At 58.2% G+C, this 18110-nt stretch overlaps 1 protein-coding gene across 4 annotated transcripts; it reads left to right on the top strand.

Annotated features, from left to right (window-relative positions):
- The first annotated feature begins 310 nt into the window (after positions 1-310).
- Positions 311-17288, top strand: ARHGEF19 (Rho guanine nucleotide exchange factor 19). 4 transcript variants are annotated; one of them, XM_057305377.1, is made up of 17 exons: positions 311-452; positions 970-3894; positions 7368-7811; positions 8224-8505; positions 8652-8760; positions 8838-8914; positions 9191-9453; positions 10225-10385; positions 10514-10666; positions 10943-11072; positions 11229-11303; positions 11464-11553; positions 11715-11875; positions 13846-14004; positions 14316-14395; positions 16041-16145; positions 16561-17288. In XM_057305377.1, the coding sequence occupies exons 3-17, from the start codon at positions 7397-7399 to the stop codon at positions 16716-16718; spliced, it is 2418 nt and encodes an 805-aa protein (XP_057161360.1). In that variant the 5' UTR covers positions 311-452; positions 970-3894; positions 7368-7396; the 3' UTR covers positions 16719-17288. The 4 variants fall into 4 exon arrangements, with proteins under 4 accessions (XP_057161360.1, XP_026375538.2, XP_057161359.1 ...); XM_026519753.4 differs by lacking the exon at positions 970-3894; XM_057305376.1 differs by having other exon boundaries at positions 970-7811.
- The last annotated feature ends 822 nt before the right edge of the window (positions 17289-18110 follow it).

Here is an 18110-nt window from a genome sequence, read left to right as displayed (position 1 = left end):
CAGCCTAACAGGAGCTTTGTCAGCTGCACAACTGCGCGCGCACGTCCAGCCTACCTTGCCCAGGAGGACCTCACGCCCTGCAAGTGGGAGCTCAAGGCGGGGGTCTGGGCCTGTCTGGGAGGGGCGGAGCGCTGAGCCTGGGGGACCGCCGGGGCCTGGCTGTGGGAGCCGGGCGCTGAATCCGGAGGCGGAGCGGTGAGCCCGTGGGAGGGGGGGCGGGGCCTAACTGGGAGGACAAGCAGCTGAGTCTGCGCGGCGGACTGCTGGGCCGAGCTGGGGGGCGGGGTACAGCTAAAGGGGCGGGGCCAGGCTCCAGGGCCGGGAGGGGCGGGAGAGCCTCGCTGACCTCGCGCCCTCCTCAGCTTAGGTACGCGGCCCTTCGCGATCCACAGGGGAACCTCTTCTACTGGAAGCTGCTGGACGTGCGTCTGGGTCTCTTCGTCGCCTTCGAGGTAGGTTCAGCTATTTGTGTGTGGGACAGACTTGGGTTCAAGTTCAAGCGCCGCCGCCGCCCAGCTGTAAATGGGGGGGGTATGCTGTAGAATAGGATCGTTAGGAAGATTCGGTGTCAAGCACTTGCACAGTGTCCAGCACATTGTAGGTGCTCAATAAATTAATAGCACTGCTACTACTATTATCTTTAGACAACAGACCTGGAGGAAGGAGAGGAGGCGTGCTCCCTCTGGCTTTGCTTAGGATCCTTTCTCCAGCCCTGCTTCTACCAGGGTCCCTAGTGTTACGGGTTTCGAATTATATCTGTGTCTTTGGGCAAATGACCACCGTTTTATGCTTCAGTCTCTTCACCTGTAAAACAGGAGTAGTAATTGTACTCACCTGCTAGTGTTGTTGTGAGGATTAAGTGAGTTAATACCCGGGAAACCTCAGAATGGTGCCTTGCACTTAGTAAGCGCTCCATAAATTAAGGTAGCTAAGGGACTCATTCTCTCTTTGGCTCCCCCTTGCCCCCAGCACGTGGTGCTCTTCGTGCGCCTCCTCGCCTGGCTGGTGCCTGACGTTCCAGCCGCCCTGGTTACCAAAATAAAGCGCGAGCGCTATCTGGCCATGCAGGAGCCTGCGGACAACCGGTCGGCGCTGCTTTAGGTCCGCACGGCTGAAGGACCCGGACCCCTCCCCTGACCACGCCCCTCGACCCGCCCTCAGGCCTTCGCTTGGCTCTCTCTTGCCCCGCCCTCTGGTTTGGCTTCTTCCAGAGGGAGAATCGGCCCACTTCCCTCTCCTTTCCGCCTGGCCCCGCCCTTCACCAAACTCCGCCCACGCCCCGCCCCCTCTATGACATTATCCCCACTGGAGTCCCCTCTGCTCTCCTGGGCCAAACTATTCAGCCTGACCAAGCCATGCTTTCTGTCCTCTGCAGCAGGGGCTCTGTCCCCAGAGCCCAGGACCAGGGGCGAGTGATGCGGGACTGCCCTTCAAGAACCCTAGGTTCCCCAGGTGCTTCCTTCCATTTGGGGTCCTCTGCCTTTGGCCAGGGGTCTGGGCAGTACCTTGGCCAGCGGCCCCAAGGTCAGCCTCGGAACTGGGATGAGAGGATTAGAGCTCTCTGAAGACCGCTAGTCCTGCATTGCCTCCTTCTCTCTGTCCCCATCTCCTGTTCTATGTGCAGTGCTGGCAATAAACCTCTCTCTGCCCCCCAGTGTGCCACTTGTCCACGGACACCTGGTTTCCACACACACTGTGCAGTGTCTCTTCATTATGCCGAGATGCTCTGGAGGCCAAGGGAGTGGAGGGACCCCAATCACTCAGTACTGAATGGTCACCAGTGGGTGGGGGAGAGTTCACTGGGATCTGGGCCCTGGACACCTGTCCCATATGCTCATGGAGGCCTGCAGTGTATGAATAATAGTAAAAGGGTTTAGTCAGGAGAGCTGAGACACCTCCCAACAGACATTTACACACTTTTCACTAGATCCTCCCAAAAGCCTGGTGACATGGTCCTGGGCAGTGGCTAAGGATAGAGGTTGGTGGTTGAGTCAGAGACCTGGCTTTGAATATTAGTTCTGACACCTATTAGCTGTATGACCTTGGGTAAGTGATTTAATACCTTGGATCTCAGTTTCCTATCTTTTTTTTTTTTTTAAGATTTATTTATTCATGTGACAGAGAGACAGCCAGCGAGAGAGGGAACACAAGCAGGGGGAGTGGGAGAGGAAGAAGCAGGCCCCCAGCGGAGGAGCCCGAAGTGGGACTCGATCCCGGAACGCCGGGATCACGCCCGAGCCGAAGGCAGACGCTTAACGCCTGCGCTACCCAGGCGCCCCTCAGTTTCATATCTATAAAATAGAGACTTCATAGAGCTGATGAGAGATTGAATGGGATAATCCCCCTGATTTAACATGTATAAGCCTCATGTCCTCATCTGGTAAGTGGGAGCAGTAACAGGGTCCTGGTGAAGATCGAATGAATACAGTGTCCCCTGCTTTTCAGAAGTTTGCGTTACACCACTTGGCTTTCACCGAAGACCTCTATTAGTACCTGTTTGCACTAACTGGAAGAAATCCAAAGAAAATGTTTGCTTTAGCGAAAAAGGTGAAAAAGGGAAAATAGCATTCAACATTTGTTTTGCCGTGATCTCTTAGAGAGGCAGCACACGCCCTAAGCAGAGAGCCTGCCCCACCAAGCTTTTCCTTGGCACGGCACTCAGCATCTCAGTATCAAGCCACCAGAGCTCTGAACTGTGTCCGGGAGCATCTGTGCTTTATCTCAATTTATTTTGTGTATCTGTTAGCAAGTTGTGTCCTCAAATATCAGAAAAGCCTAAGAGAGGTGATTTTTGGGGTATGGAAACGCTAAAAACATTTTTCCATATACATTAATGGTAATTGCTTCTTTGTTTTATGCCATTTTGGCTTAGGAAAGCTTTTGTAGGAATGCTCTACTTTTGGGTAGTGGGGGAAACCTGTAAACAGATGTGAAGTGCTCAGAACAGAGCCTGGCACACCGTGTACAATAAGTTATTAGCAACACGAGTATTGGTATTTGCGTACATACTGATATTAACACTGAGTGTCTAGCAATTACCAGTGCTTAAATAAATGGCAGGTAGTATGAGGAAGAGAACAGCTTTCCCTTTCACGGGCTTGGGAAGAGCACATGGTTGCGGCAGCCTCCTTTCTGGAGGCTAGTTCTGTTTGGGCTATTGGTTTATTGAGGGCTCCTTCGTTGAGGACTAGAGTCTGGGAAGGCTTCCTGGTGGAGGAGGCCATTGGAAATGGCGAGGTGGGTCATTCCAGGCAGCAGGGGAGTGTGGGTCATTCATGAGAGCAGTGATGCTGGAGGGTCGGCCAGGATGGTCCAGGACGGTCCACATCACCACCTTTCATGATTTCCATCCCTCCGCGGTAGAGATGAGAGTTCCTATTTATAGGTGCTGTGGCCAGCTCAGAGAGGGCGGGCAAACTGCAGAGTTCTCAGGGTCCCTGAGGAGTCCAGAGCTTGGGAGGTTCTCTGTGAAGCCTCTCCTCCCCCAGCACGTCTTACATTTGGGAAGCTTCAGAAGAGGGGTGACCTGTTTCTTGGGCAGAAAAGCAGTGCTTCCCCCATCTTTAGGACATCGGTCTGGGGTCCTTCAGAGCCTCTCCTGGGCATAGGACTCCCATTGTTCCAGCCCCCCTCTTGTACCCCAGACTGGCCAAACCGGTTCTGGGGAAGGGGGGCGGGGAGCAGGCACGTTGAGACAGCCGCCTGCCCGCCTGCAAGGTTCCCTCCGCCTTCGCCTCCCCCCTCCCCGCCCCACACAATACCCAGGATCGTGCACTGCCTGGCTCAGGGGCCATGCTGACATCGCCCCCTGAGGACCCGGCTGCAACCCCAGAGCCCCCAGGTGGTCTGGAGCCCTGGACCGTGTCGGAGGCTGGACGGAGGTCCCTGGCTGAGGTAGGGCCCCACCCTGCTGCCAGCAGTCCCATCCTCCTCCCGCCAGTCTTCCCAGAGTGAGTCCTTTGTGCTGCCTGCCCGGCCTCTGATCCTGGCTCCCACCCACTTATGGCCTCCTGGGGCTCCACCGCCTGTTTGGCCTGGATCCCCTTTCCAGCCATGACCTTCCACTCGGCTTTGTCCCTGAAGGGGCACAGGGGCCATGGCAGGGCCCTACTTCTCTGGGCACTGGGGCAAGGAGAACCAGGGAGGGGGCAGGGAAATCGTGGGCGCAGGAAGCCAGAGGTGGTCTCCCTGAACCATAGCAGTATCCAGAGACCGTCTCTGCCAGCCTTGCCAAGTGGGCCCATTGTCCGTGTGATTAGCAGTGCCCACTGGATGGGGCCCTCCTTGGCCCCTGCCTGTCCTTCTCTGCCCGAAGAGACACTCATGATGACACGAGTTTCCTAGAGGGGGCAGCCAGGAGAGACCTTCCATGCTACTTTACAGATGGGGACACTGAGGCCCAGGAACAGGCTATGACTCGCCTAGGGCCACACAGCTGGGAATGCCAACACTGGACTTAAGCCTTAGCAGGGGTTTTCCCCTATGGGTTCCAGAATGACCCTTGGCACTAGAGTATCTGGTCATCATGTCTGGGGCAGGGAATGACCCTGCTACTTGGGGCCAGCTCTCTTCCTGAGGCTTTTTCCTTTTTTCTTCCTAGCAGAGATGAGCTGCACACAATACGAACACAGCTCAACCCCTCCTTGGTCCCGAGCACTGAGGTTGAGTGGGCCACATCTTTGGAAGGCCACAGGGCTGGTTTCCCAGCTAGATGGGGCATTTCCATTGCCTTTTAGTCTGGACAGAGGTGGAGGTTGACTCACCCCTGCCTTTCCCCCTAGGGACCTGCCTCCAGCCTCCTCTCTACTGAAAACCTACCACCTTCCCCTGGCATTCGCCCAGGCTTCTCCTCTAAGCCTTTATAGGGGTGCTCCTGCCCCAAGGCTTCCATGGTTTTGCTCATTTATCCTTGTAACTCAGGAGGGCATGGGGGGTGTGCTCCCCGCCTTCCAGGGGCTTCCCGAATCCAAGTAGAGAGGATCTCCCAGAATACAAGGGCACAGGGGCACGTGTGTATTCTTGCACATGGGTCCCCACAGAAGCAAGTGGGACTTCTGTGTTGAGGACTTCAGATCCTGGAGAGAAAGAGACCTCTCCGGCAGGCAGCGGTCCCGAGTCTCCTTCCACATGCTCCTACAATGAAGGGTGGGTCTCAGCCTCACCAACTCAGTTTCCCTGTTCATGTGACGGCCCAAGCCACCTGCCTGACTAGAGAAAGACTAATCACAATACTCAGGAGACTGACTGTCAACTACAAAGCTCCCACTATGTGCGAGGGGCTTTACGTGTGCTGTCATTTCCTGTCATATTAGTGTTTTAAAGCTGGTATGACTAGCTTATTTATCAGATGAGCAAACAGAGACGTGGTCAGATGGACAGAGGTTTAAGGTATAAACTAAAGTTGTCCCTGTGGGGAGAGCCTGGCTGAGTAACTGTCTCTTAGGAGCAGCCCCACCCCACCCCAGGCAGGGACTGAAGAGAGCAGGGGAGCAGCTGGGTGGCTATGCAGATAGAGTGGTCCCCCACTAGGTCCTTTCCTCCGTCCCTCCTTCATCCCACGGTCACTGACACTGTCACTGTTTCTCTCAGGTCAAGATTTTCTCCCTATCGATGTTTACTGGGTCCCTGGGTATTTCGGCCGGAATAGTTAGCCATTACTTCCTCCAGGAAGCCTTCCTGGAATGCTCAGGTCAAGTTGAGCCCAGCGCTGATGGTTCCTCTGGCTTGGCTCTCCTGCCAACCCAGATTGTAACTATTTTCTTTTTTAGCTCCCTCACTAGACTGGCAAACCCATGGGCCACAAAACGTTTGTCCATCTGTCTCTCTGGGTTTTTCTGGGCTTTGCATCTGTCTCTGAGTATCTGGTCTGTGAAATTTTCAGTGTCTCTGTCTCTCTGTCTGCATCTCTGGGTCCCCATATGTCTCGGTGTCTGTGGTTTTCTGGGTTTGAGTGTTTTGGGGTGTCCCCTTCTGAGATGCTGCCTAAAGGGTCTCCGTATTTCTGGATCTCTATCTCTGTCTCTGTCCCCTGGGTCTCCTTGCCCTGCCAGGCTGGGCACTGCTCCTCTGGCCAGAGGGGACCTCTGGGGGGGTCCTTGCTGCCCCGCCTGCCCACAGTGAGGCCAGGCTAGGGTAGGCCCCCGCCCAGCCCGCTGCCTGCTCCCTCCCTCCCTACCGCTTGCCTCACCACAGGGTTTGATGAATCAAACTCTTTGTCTGGGTGGGATCTCCCCCAGCCAGCTGGGCAGAGAGAGGGCTTCCCCCTCCGGAGCAGAACAAGATCAGCAGCGGCCCTCGGCTGGAGAGGTGAGGGGCTGCAGGAGGGCAGCCGGTGGAGGGCCAGGGGGAAGGGCTGTGGGGGCTCGGATCCCTCTATCATCAGGCCTGTCCCGAGGCTCCGGCAGACTCCTTGGGGATGACTTCCTGCCCAGAGAGGACCCGGTCAGCCTGGCTCGATCCCGGGGCTGGCAGCCAGGGTAGGGAAGAACCCCTCTCTCGCCCCAGGCTGGGAGCTGGGACATCTCCCTGCCCTTCCCCGGGAGGGCCTAGCCTGATCTGGGTAGTGGCCCGCCTGCCAGCCTGTGACCCTCCCAGCCAGCTTGGCAGGGTGTGGGCACCGCTCGGCACTGAAGGCTGCAACTCTGGGCATGGGAGAGGAGGTTGGGTAATACCAAGCAAAGACTTCTGGGCCGGTGTGTTGGTGTCTATATCTCGGCGCGTGAGTATGAATGGAACAGGAGTGTGAGAAAGCTTGACGGGATACATAAATATCTGATGGGTCAGCGTGTGTGTGTGTGTGTGTGTGTGTATGTGAGAAAGAGTCTGTGAACATACGTAGTTGTGTGAAAAGTGTGTGAATGCGTGAGCCTGTGAATGTGAAGTGTCTGAGTGTCCCTATGAAATGTGTATGTCCCTGTGTGTACTTGGAAGAGAATGCGTGTGCAAGTGCATGGATTGTGCAACAACATATGTATCTGTGTGTCTGGTCATAGGTCAGTGAGAGTTGAAAATGCACGAGGTGGTTAAAAGCACAGACTCAGAAGCTAGACTGCCTGGGTTTGAGTCCTGACTCCCCCATATGCCAAATAACCTGTGCCTCACCTTACCTCACCTATAAAATGGGGATAAAAACAGCATCAACTCAGGGTTCTGAAGATTACATGAAATAATATATATAAAGCATCTGGCCTGCCATTCAGTAAGTGCCAAATAAGTATTAGCTGTAACTAAGCAAGTAGGTGTGGTGTGCTTGTGCAGATGTGTGTGCACGTTTGTACACCAGCGTTTGTCCGGGCCTCCGAGGCAAAGGTGGCTTGCTGGCCAGCCCTGCTGTTCTGTGTCTGCCTTTCATGCCTTTTCCCCTGCAGGCTCAGGTGGGTGGCAGAGCAAAGGAGGAATGGACTGTGGGCCACCTGCCACCCTCCAGTCCCACCTGGCTGGGCCGCGTGGCACTGCCCGCCGCCCCATAGCTGTGTGCCAGCAGGAGAGTCTGTCCTTTGCAGAGTTGCCCACCCTGCAGCCCCCAAGTCCTGTGTGTCTGGATCTCTTCCCTGTTGCCCCAGAGGGGCTTCGGGCTCCTGGCAGCCGCTGGTCCCTGGGGACCCCTGCTCCTCTCCAAGGGCTGCTATGGCCACCATCCCTGGAAGTCCCAGACACCGAGATCTCCACCAGTGGGGGGATGCGGCCCAGCAGGGCTGGCAGCTGGCCACACTGTCCTAGTGCCCAGCCCCCAGCTCTGGAGGGACCCTGGAGTCCCCAGCACCCACAGCCACAGCGTCGGGCCAGTCACGGCTCAGAGAAGAAGTCGGCCTGTGAGTCACTCTGGGTGAGGGGGTGGTGGCCCAGTGGGGCAGATAGGGGAGAAGTTGGGTGGCTCTTTTAAGACTCTTAAGTCCCAGAGTTCCCCAAACAGGCAGGACAAGTGGTAGATTTTAGTGATAAGAGAACTGGAGCTCAGGGACAAGTGACTTGTTGGAGGTTGCACAGCAAATGAGTGGCTGTCCTGGCCTCCTTGGCCCTTTGCCCACTGCAATCAGGCACTGTGCTCTCTCTACTACCCCTCTTGTCGATTGCATTTTGGACGGCGGGGTGGGGGTGGGGCAGATTCTGGCAAAAACATTGACCTCTCTCCCTCAGATGCTCGGGGCCACAGGGTAGCACCAGGGAGGAGTGGAGAGAACCCCAATGGATGCCAGCCTGTGCTCTCACCCCACTTCCCTGTAGGGCGCAAGATGCGGGTATATCAGCGTGAAGAGCTCCCTGGCAGCCCTGAAGCCCACACTGTCTTCCTGGAGCACGGCCAGACAGCAGAGCAGGCCCTGAGCACTGAGGAGCCTAGGACACTGGAGCTGTCTGGACCCTCCCGTGTAGGCCTGGAGGGGCCTGAACGGAGGCGCTTCTCAGCCTCTGAGTTGATGACCCGTCTGCACACTTCCCTGCGCCTGGGGCGGAATTCAGCAGCCCGGGTGCTGACCCCAGGGTCAGGCACTGGTGCAGCTCGGGAAGGTACCAGCTTCTCCCCTGGGCCCTAAGAGCAGGCCAGGAGCCAGAGGCACCATGGGGCACAGCCCACACCTGAGACTGGGTGCTGGGCAGCTGGAGTGTGGCACCCATTCTTGGAGCCACCCACCCTCAGCTCTCTCCCTCTCCAGGAAAAGCACCTGGAAGGGAGTCGCGCAGCGTCGAGATGAGGGTGGACGGTTTGGCGATGCCAGTCCCTGTTGACCCGAGCAGGGGCCATAGCGGCTGGCCCGAGCCCAGGTACCATCTCCCACTCCGCGCTCCGTCCGAGGAGGGGGTGCAGGCAAAGAAGGGCCCTGACACTGTCCCTTTCCTAGGCTGGACACGCAGGAAGAGCTGGCTCTGGGTTCCAGGAGCGCCAGCGAGCGGCGCCAGTCACGGTTTCTCCTTAACAGTACGTGGGAGGAAGGGGCTGGGGTCTGGGGGTTTGGCGAGTTGAGAGGGGGAGAGAGAACTGAATCTCAGTAGCAAGCACAGTGGCTAGCCCGCCGTGGGGGCGCAAGCAGTGTTCTGGAAGGCGTGAGTGAGTGAGTGAACGACTTCCCGGTGTCCCGCTCCCCGAACCGTCCGAAAGGCTGGCCGAGCGAGGCAGGATCTCGGGGAGCCGGGCAGGAGCCGGACCGGGCAGGCGGGCGCCCCACGGCCCTCCCCCGCCCCTCTCCCCGCCCAGCGGTCCTCTACCAGGAATACAGCGACGTGGCCAGCGCCCGCGAACTGCGGCGGCAGCAGCGCGAGGAGGAGGGCCCGGGGGACGAGGCGGAGGGCGCGGAGGAGGGGCCCGGGCCGCCGCGCGCCAACCTCTCCCCGAGCAGCTCCTTCCGGGCGCAGCGCTCGGCGCGAGGCTCCACCTTCTCGCTGTGGCAGGACATCCCCGACGTGCGCGGCAGCGGCGTCCTGGCCACGCTGAGCCTGCGCGACTGCAAACTGCAGGAGGTGGGCGCCGGGAGCCGGCGGGGCGGGGCCGGCGGGGCTGCCAGCCGGGGAGGTGGCCCTGGGGCCCGCGGGGGCGGGGCCGCAGACGGGGCGGGGCCAGGAGGATGGGGTCCCCCGACTGAGCGGGGGTCCCGGGCCCTGGGTTACCGGGCCAGTGGGACTGCACACCGCTGGAGGTGGGTGTGGGACCCAGCGGGGAAAGCGGGGCCACAAGAGGGCGGGGCCGGCGGGACCGTCCATGCGAAAGGTGGGTGCAAGGACCTGACAAAGTGGGACCGGCTGCTAGCGGGGACCGGAGCAGTGCAGCAGAAGGCGAGAGCCGCGGCGGGACCGAGGGGTGGGGCCAGGGGCGGGGCCAACAAGGCCAGCAGAGGGGCGGAGTCAGGCTGGGCCAGCCCAGGGGGGCGGCGAAAGCAAGGACCTCTGGATGGAAAACGCCTGGTGGGCGAAGGACAGAGCGGGGCTCGGCGCGGGGGCGGGGCTAAATGAAGCGCTCCCCGCTCGAGGGGCAGGCCTGATGGGTGGAGCTAGGGGCTCAGTCAAGGTCTTCAGTTGAGTTTGAACAATTGCGCGCGGCAAGAGGTGGTCACCTTCACGCTCCAGGCACCAGGTCATTGGAGGTGGGGCGTCTAAGGAGGTGGTGTCCAGGGCTTGGACAGCAGGGGGAGGGGGAAAGGCATGGCGGGGTCGGGAGGTCGGGTGGTAAGTGATGTCACAGTGTCCGGGGTGGGCTGGTCCGGCCCTTTCAACCCCGCCTCCACCCTCACTCAGGCCAAGTTTGAGCTGATCACGTCAGAAGCCTCATACATCCACAGCCTGTCGGTGGCCGTGGGCCACTTCTTAGGATCTGCTGAGCTGAGCGAATGTCTGGGAGTGCAGGACAAGCAGTGGCTGTTCTCCAAACTGCCCGAGGTCAAGAGCACCAGCGAGAGGTGAGGGAGTAGTCTGGTCAGGTGTGTGTTTGTGGGGGGGGGTACCAGGAGAAAGCCTGTGATTGGCTGGGCTCCAGGTCTGGGGTCTCTCCTTGGCCCTGACCTCGACCCCTCGCTGGACCCCTCAGGTTCCTGCAGGACCTGGAGCAGCGGCTAGAGGCAGATGTCCTGCGTTTCAGCGTGTGTGACATTGTGTTGCACCACTGTCCAGCCTTCCGCCGAGTGTACCTGCCCTACGTCACCAACCAGGCCTACCAGGAGCGCACCTACCAGCGCCTGCTGTAGGGCTGGAGGCTCTGAAGGGGGGCGGGGAGGATAAAGGGAGTCTTAAGTGGGAGCGGGTATGGAGGACTGGGCGAGGAGGGGTGACCTAGGAGGGGAGTGGTTCCTGAACAGGGCTGTCTGACCAGGATCAGGTTAGACCCAACCCCAAGGGGCAGGAAGGATGTGCGGAGAAGGCACCTGAAAAAACAAGAGGGTGGCTGGGGTCATGCGTCCTGGCAGTTCATAGTCTCCATGAGCCCCTCTGTGACCCCGGGCCCCTTCCCATCCTCCAGCCTGGAGAACCCCAAGTTCCCTGGCATCCTGGCTCGCCTGGAGGAGTCTCCCGTATGCCAACGTCTGCCCCTCACCTCCTTCCTTATCTTGCCGTTCCAGAGAATCACCCGCCTCAAGATGCTGGTGGAGGTACCTGGAGGGCACCGGGCCACAGTGAGGGCTGTGCGGGTGGGGGTGGGGCATGATGGTGCTGTGCCTTCCACAGTCCCTCTGGGGTAACCATGGGTGAGCAGGGTTATGGGTGGAGGTCCCGGCCTGCCTCACTGCACCGACCCCACCCTCCAGAACATCCTGAAGAGGACAGCACAGGGGTCTGAAGACGAAGACATGGCCACCAAAGCCTTCAATGCACTCAAGGAGGTGAGCTCAGCTCCCCCCTCCGCCCCCCTAGATCCCCGGTATATCTCTAAATGAGCCCCAGCCATCAGAGCCTCTGGTCTCCAGGTGGGAGCCTGAGGCTAGGCTCTGGGAGCCGGGGTGGGGGTGGGGGGCACAGGTGACTCTCCCACGGCCTCCCCAGCTGGTGCAGGAGTGCAATGCCAGCGTGCAGTCCATGAAGAGGACAGAGGAGCTTATCCACCTGAGCAAGAAGATCCACTTTGAGGGCAAGGTGCGTGCCTGCAGCTGGCGGGATGGGGTCCGCAAAGGGGCAGCTCTTGTTTCCTCCGGCCAGTTCCTCACTCGCCTCCCCCACCCCTTCCCATTCTGTGCTTTCTGCCCTGCTGTCCGGGGCCTGACCCGCCCTCCCCCTTGCCTCCTCCATCCTTCCAGATCTTCCCACTGATCTCTCAGGCCCGCTGGCTGGTTCGGCACGGGGAACTGGTGGAGCTGGCCCCACTGCCCGCAGCGCCCCCCGCCAAGCTGAAGCTGTCCAGCAAGGCCGTCTACCTGCATCTCTTCAATGACTGCTTGCTGCTGTCCCGGCGGAAGGAGTGAGTCTGGGCAGGGTGGCGGAAGTAGATTGGAGCCAGGTCCCTTCTTCCCCATCATGAAGCTCACAAACAGTCCATCACGGGGCCTGGGAGCCCCTGTCTGTGCTGCTGGGGCACCCTGAGCCTTGGAGGCTCCCCCAGAAAAGGCAGGTGAAGCAAGGGCAGTTTTCCAGACCGGAGAACCAAGGGCGGAGTGTCCGCACAGGGCTCGATGCAGCTCTGAGCTTAAGCCCCAAGTAGAGCAGAGATGAAGAGCCCAGTCGTGGAGCCCCAGCTCTGTCTGGACTCATTGTGATGATGGCCAGCAGTTACTGAGCGTCTGTGCTGTGCGGGGCGCGCTGCGTGCGTTATTCTCTTTCGCCCTCTCAACATCTCCCTGGAAAGCAGGCTCCCTTGTTAGTCTCAAGATCCTGGATCTAGTAAGTGCAGGAGCCAGGAGGCCAGGTCTGTCTGATGTCCAATCCCAGGCTCTTAACCACGGTGTTACTTATCTCCCATCTGTAGTATAGAGACTACCGTGTACGGAGACTCAGGGTGATAATAATACGTGGAAGGAGCTTAGCACAGTGCCTGGCACGCATGAACACTCGCGTGGTATTAGCTGTGATTATTTTCAGTTTGGATGAAGGAGAGGTCTTTCTGAGTGAGGTAAGCCTTAAGGCTGGATGTGATGAAGAAAGGACTTCTTTGACTATGGGAAGGGTTCATTCCTGGTTCATTCATTCATTCACTAAAGTGTCACTGAACCCCTGTTCTCTTCTGGGCCCTGACGGGTGCCAGGGACATTTCTGCCGACAGGAGCTCTCAGGACAGTGAAGATATATCCTGATCACCACCTGGTCAGGGTTTTGAGGGGAAAGGTGCACTCCTGTAGCATCCCCCTGGCATGAGGTGAGAATCAGGAAAGCTTCAAGGAGGAAGGGACATTTGAGCTGGGTTTTGAAGGATACATAGGAGTTTCCAGCTAGAGAAAGAGTTTGGGAGGATATAGAGAAGTCACAGTAAGGTGTAACAGCAGAGTGTGTTTGGGGCATGATGAAGCCTAATGTGGCTGGATTTGTAGAGGGGAAGGGCAGGAGAAGGAGGTTGGGTTGTTGCAAGTCATAGTACGGAGGGTGGGCTTTCCAAGGGCCATGGGGAGCATGCAGAGTTAAGCAAACGAGTGACATTTTACTCCTGGCTAGTTTGGAGGATGGACTGGAAGGGAAGAGACCCGAAGCTATTACCATTGCCCAGGTGAGAGTAGATGCCCCAAAAGTGGTGGGGGGCCTGTGGGAAGCGGATTCCAGGGACAATAGGGAGTTAGGAGCATGGAGTTGCTGGTGGGATGTGCGGGGAGAAGGAGGGAAGAGGCCGGAATAATGGCTGGGTTTCCACCCGGGCCACTTGATGAAGTCTTTCCCCGGAATGGGAAACAGTGAAGGCGTCTGGTTTGGAGTGGGAGATACTGACTTCTGTTGAGACAGGTGGAGAAGAAGGAATCTGGGGGACCTCCTTGACCCACTCCCCTGCCCATCCTTCCCACAAGTGTTTATTGAACCCAAATGATGGGCCAGGCAGTGTCAAGCCCTGGGACAGAATGGCAAGCGAGAGACAGAGTTTTGCTACTATACCAGTCGGACGACACTAAGCAGCCCAGGGGGCTCATCCGAGGGGCTCCCCACTGGCTCTTTGGAACAGGGACTCGGTGGGGAGCAGTTCAGAGAGAACTTGAAAGCATGCCCAGGGGCAGGGGCTAGTTTTTATCACCTTCCACTGCTGTCAGGGAGTCATCGGGAATGGCGCTCCCCATTCCTTGTGGGGACTCTGCTGGCTGTTAGGGAGGTGATGCCCTTCCGCAGCCAAGTTTCCCTGGGGAGGAGCCTGAGGGGCAGCCACCCCCTTCTTCTGATCGGAATCCCCCTGTCCTGAGGCTGGGGTTGGGAGCCCGAGGCTGAGCCAGGCTGACCTCCTCTCCCCCGGTCCTGCAGGCTGGGGAAGTTTGCCGTGTTTGTCCATGCCAGGATGGCCGAGCTCCAGGTCAAGGATCTAAGCCAGAAGCTCCAAGGCATCCCCGGCCACGTGTTCCTGCTTCAGCTCCTCCACCGGCCGCACGCGAAGCACCAGTTCCTGCTGAGGGCCCGGACGGAGTGAGTGCGCCTGGGCGTGGGGGAGAGAGGACCCCCGGGTAGGCACAAGGCCTTGCATGTCTGGCTGCCAGACGGCGGCAGAAGACAGACCTCGGGCGGAGCTGGCATCCCGCGGCTTCTGGGCCTGCTCTGTTCTTGTGCTCAGAGCGGGGCGGGGCCCCGGCTTGGGGACAGACGGGGCTGTTGGGTGAGGCCCTGGGGTGGGTCCTGAGTCTGGACATCATGCCCAATTCTCCCAGCCCGGTCTCACCACTCTGGCCCTGGGAGATTGCACTTTGCGCATTGTGACAACTCAGCCTCCCCCTCCCTAGAAGTGAGAAACAGCGGTGGATCTCAGCCCTGTGCCCCTCCAGCTCCCGGGAGGATAAGGAGGTCTTCAGCGAGGGCCAAGGTAGCAGCCTGCCTCCCCCCACCCGCCTCAAGGCCCACGTCCCCTGGGGCTGGGTCCCTCTTTCCTCTTCCCTTTTCCCCCCATCCTGGTGCCATGTCACGGGCCAGCGGGGAGAGAGATCAGCCGGCCTGGGCCGGTAGGGGCTGCTGCGCAGATCCTTGAGAGAGGCGCAGTATTTACACAGGCCAGGCCAGCCCCCCCCCCCCCCCGGTGCGCTCACGGGGCACCTGATGGCAAAGCCTTTTGTATCCTCCCATTTCAACCCCACAGAAACCCATTCTACAAGTTAGAAAACAGAGGTTCAGAGAGGTTAAAGTGACTTGTCCAAGTTCACCCATCTGGTAAGCGACAGAGCTGAGACTGGAGCCCAGGTCTGACTCTGCCTTTGCCTCAGTTGCAAAGAGGGCAGGAACCAAAGGGGCCAGGGGGTGGGGGATCAGCTCTGTTGATAGAGAGGCTCCTCTCTGGAGTGTGAGTGAGGCCGGTAAGCCAGAGTGCTGGCCAGTCAGAGAGGGACCCTGTTGTAGTGGATACCAGGCTGCTGTCGAAGGGGTATGAGTAGGGGAGTTAGGGCTGAGCTAGCAAAGGGAAAGGAAGGAAACTTGTTTCTACCCCTACTTGCCTAGCATCAGGCCTGGTGTTAGGGGCTTTTATGTGCATTTAGTTTACTTAATCCTCATGTTAACCCTGCTAGGTTGACTCATTTTTTCATATCTGAGAAAACAGGCTCAGAAATGTTAAGTAACTTGCCCAAGGTCAGACGGCCAGTGGGGAGCAGAGCTGGGATTCAAGCCAGGTCTGGCCCCAGAGTCTGTGGTTTTCCCCATACTGCCAGCCTGCCTACTGTGGAAGAAAGAGCCTAGGGCCTAGATTGAAGCAGGTTCTCTGGCTCGGGCTAAGAGTCCTGTTTGGGCTGTGGGGTGAGCTTCCCACTCCAGAGAGGTGGTCAGGGAAGGCCCCTGAAGGATGAAGAGGGGTGCCATGAAAAGATCTGGGGGGAAGTACTCCTGGAGGGAGGACAGGCAGTGCAAAGGCCCTGAGGCAAGAAGGAGCTCAGAATGTTGGGGGAACAGCAGGGCAGCCAGTGTTGCTGAGCTTCATGACCAAGGGGCAGGGGGAGAGGAGGAAGAGGGGAAGAGGGGAGGCTAGCAAGGAGGCAAGGGCCAGACCATGCAGGGCTTTGTAGGCTATGGGGAAGACTTTGGATTTTATTCGGGGGAGTGGGAAGCCCTGGAGGGTTATAACGGGGGGGGGGGGGGGAGGGGTGATGTAACTTGAATCCCCGTTGAGAAGGATGGATTAGACGGAGCCCTGGAGTAGTAACAGGGGCATATGAAGGGGTCATTACTGTTTTGTGGGGGCTGCCTGGGAGCAGTTGGACACTGTCCTAGAGGTCAGCATCAAGGTGTTAGACTGAGCCGGGGAGGTGAGAGCCCTGGGAAATAACCCAAGCTGGGAGGGACTGGATTCACCAAGGGCTTGTGTTTAGGGTAAGAGAGGAGAGTGGCCAGGATGGGCAGAGGGAGACGCAGAGAAAATGAAGCAGCAGCAGCCACCCTCCTACCCCTTTCCTTCCTCCTCCTACCCCTCCCCACCCCCAATCATCCTCCCCTGGGGACTCCCTCACTCTCCCTTGGGCTGTCAGACCGCCCCCAGGTTCAGTGTGTCAGGACATACAAGGCTCTGCAGCCGGACGAGCTGACTCTGGAGAAGACTGACATCCTGGCTGTGAGGACCCAAACCAGTGACGGTGAGAGGGGCCTCCTGGGAAGGCTTCCCTAATGGGACCTGGGTGGGCAGGAGGTAGCTAGGTGGCTAAGATATCACAGGGAAAAGTTATGCAAGTGTTGATCAACCACAGCATGCAGGAATCAAGTTAGACAAGAGGAGGAACTTCCCGCTTATAAAGCTGGAGGATTCAGAGTGACTGATGGGGAAGAATGGGAAATACCCTTCTTAGAGGATGTCAGGAAAAACAGGTCAGAAGTTCATCTACAAGACTGCTAGAGGCAGGGTCCTTCCTGGAACTGGGATGCTGGGATGATGTCACCTCTGCCCCAGGGGTGCAGACAAGGCTTGCATCGGGGCCTAGGCATTCCCTGGCAGACCTGGCCCTGGTGTCCCTTCGATGCCACTGATGCTGCTCCTGGCCTGCGCGCCCCTAGGCTGGCTGGAGGGGGTCCGCCTGGCAGATGGTGAAAAGGGGTGGGTGCCCCAGGCCTACGTGGAAGAGATCAGCAGCCTCAGTGCCCGCCTTCGAAACCTCCGAGAGAATAAGCGGATCACAAGTGCCACCAGCAAACTGGGGGAGCCCCCCGCATGATGGGCAGCCATGGTCTGGGACACCAGCTCCGTGCCCAGCTCCTGGACAGGTCTGGAGGGACCTACAGTGTCTCACGCCCCAGGCCACCGCTGTTGTTCCATGGCCTGGCGTCCAGAGTACAGCCTGGCCTCACGCTCCTCCAAGTCCACACTTCAGGGCCGACACCAGTTTCTTCCTCTGGCATAGGGACTGCACAGGTGACCTGTGATATCTGGCAAGGACTGGGGCCTGCTCCCTTCACACTGCCTGACTCTTGGTCCCTCTGGCAGGGACCCAGCTGGGGACAGCTCTGGTGCTGATGGGTGCTGGGACCTATATATATATAGATATATATAGATATAAATAGATATATAGATATATCTGGGGTCTTCTGGCCAGAGCCTGCATGGGCCTGGGGGCTGTGAGTTTTCTGTAAATAAACTCCCATGATGCCTTTGCTTGGAGTCTGTGAGCTGTCTGACGCTGCCCCCACCCCAGCCCTACTTCCTCCAACTAAAGATTAGGAGACCCTCTGGCTGCCTCCCAGTGGGAAGAGTTCACCTCTGAACCAGAGGAGGGGGCAGCAGGGCTGGGGATGAATGACACTGCTTTGGGCTGCAGTTGACAAAATACCAGATTCAACGAGGCTCGGAGAGCGAAGAGACTCCATTGGCTCTTGTGTGTCAGTATCATTGGGCCAAAACCCAGGTGTCGGCAGGCCCGTGCTCTGTCCTGTTTCGGGGATGTGTTCCAGGGGAGAACCGTTCCTTGCCTCTCCCAGCTCCGGTGGCTGCCGGCTTTCCTCGGCTGGTGGCCACGCCACTCAGTCTCTGCCTCCGTGGTCACATTGCCTTCTTCTCTGTGTGTCTGTGTCAGCTCTACCACTGCCTCCCAAGTATAAGGATACGTGGGGTTGCGTTTGGGGTCCGCCCAGATAATCTCTTCATCTCATAGTCCTTAACTTAAAGCCCACCTGAAAAAATCTATCCTCCCTCCCTTGTTTATCATGGAAGGTAACATTTACAAGTTCTAGGGATTAGGATGTGGATATCTTTCAGGGGACCATTTCTCAGCCTACCACAGTTCTCATAACTGAGAAGTGTATGGGCAGGGTGGGCTTCAAGCGAGGCTTGATCCAGGGGCTCCTGTGATGTCGCTGAGAACCCAGCTCTTTTCATTTTTCTTTTCTTTTTTTTTTTTTTTAAAGATTTTATTTATTTATTTGACAGAGATAGAGACAGCCAGCGAGAGAAGGAACACAAGCAGGGGGAGTGGGAGAGGAAGAAGCAGGCTCACAGTGGAAGAGCCTGATGTGGGGCTCGATCCCAGATCGCCGGGATCACGCCCTGAGCTGAAGGCAGACGCCTAACCGCTGTGCCACCCAGGCGCCCCTCTTTTCATTTTTCTACTCGG

Source organism: Ursus arctos, unplaced genomic scaffold (genome assembly GCF_023065955.2).
Source record: "Ursus arctos isolate Adak ecotype North America unplaced genomic scaffold, UrsArc2.0 scaffold_32, whole genome shotgun sequence".
Taxonomy (NCBI): Eukaryota; Metazoa; Chordata; class Mammalia; order Carnivora; family Ursidae; genus Ursus; species Ursus arctos.
The sequence above is the reverse complement of the archived record's forward strand: the minus strand, read 5'-3'. Positions and strand labels throughout refer to the sequence as shown.

What these genes read in the sequence shown, in the direction of transcription:
- ARHGEF19 (XM_026519753.4), top strand. Translation starts at nt 7,397, where the DNA reads ATGGACTGTGGGCCACCTGCCACCCTCCAGTCCCACCTGGCTGGGCCG. An exon ending in GTCACGGTTTCTCCTTAACA is followed by an intron (nt 8,915 to 9,190) that starts GTACGTGGGAGG and finishes CTCCCCGCCCAG; the next exon opens with CGGTCCTCTACCAGGAATAC. An exon ending in GAGGACCCAAACCAGTGACG is followed by an intron (nt 16,146 to 16,560) that starts GTGAGAGGGGCC and finishes GCGCGCCCCTAG; the next exon opens with GCTGGCTGGAGGGGGTCCGC.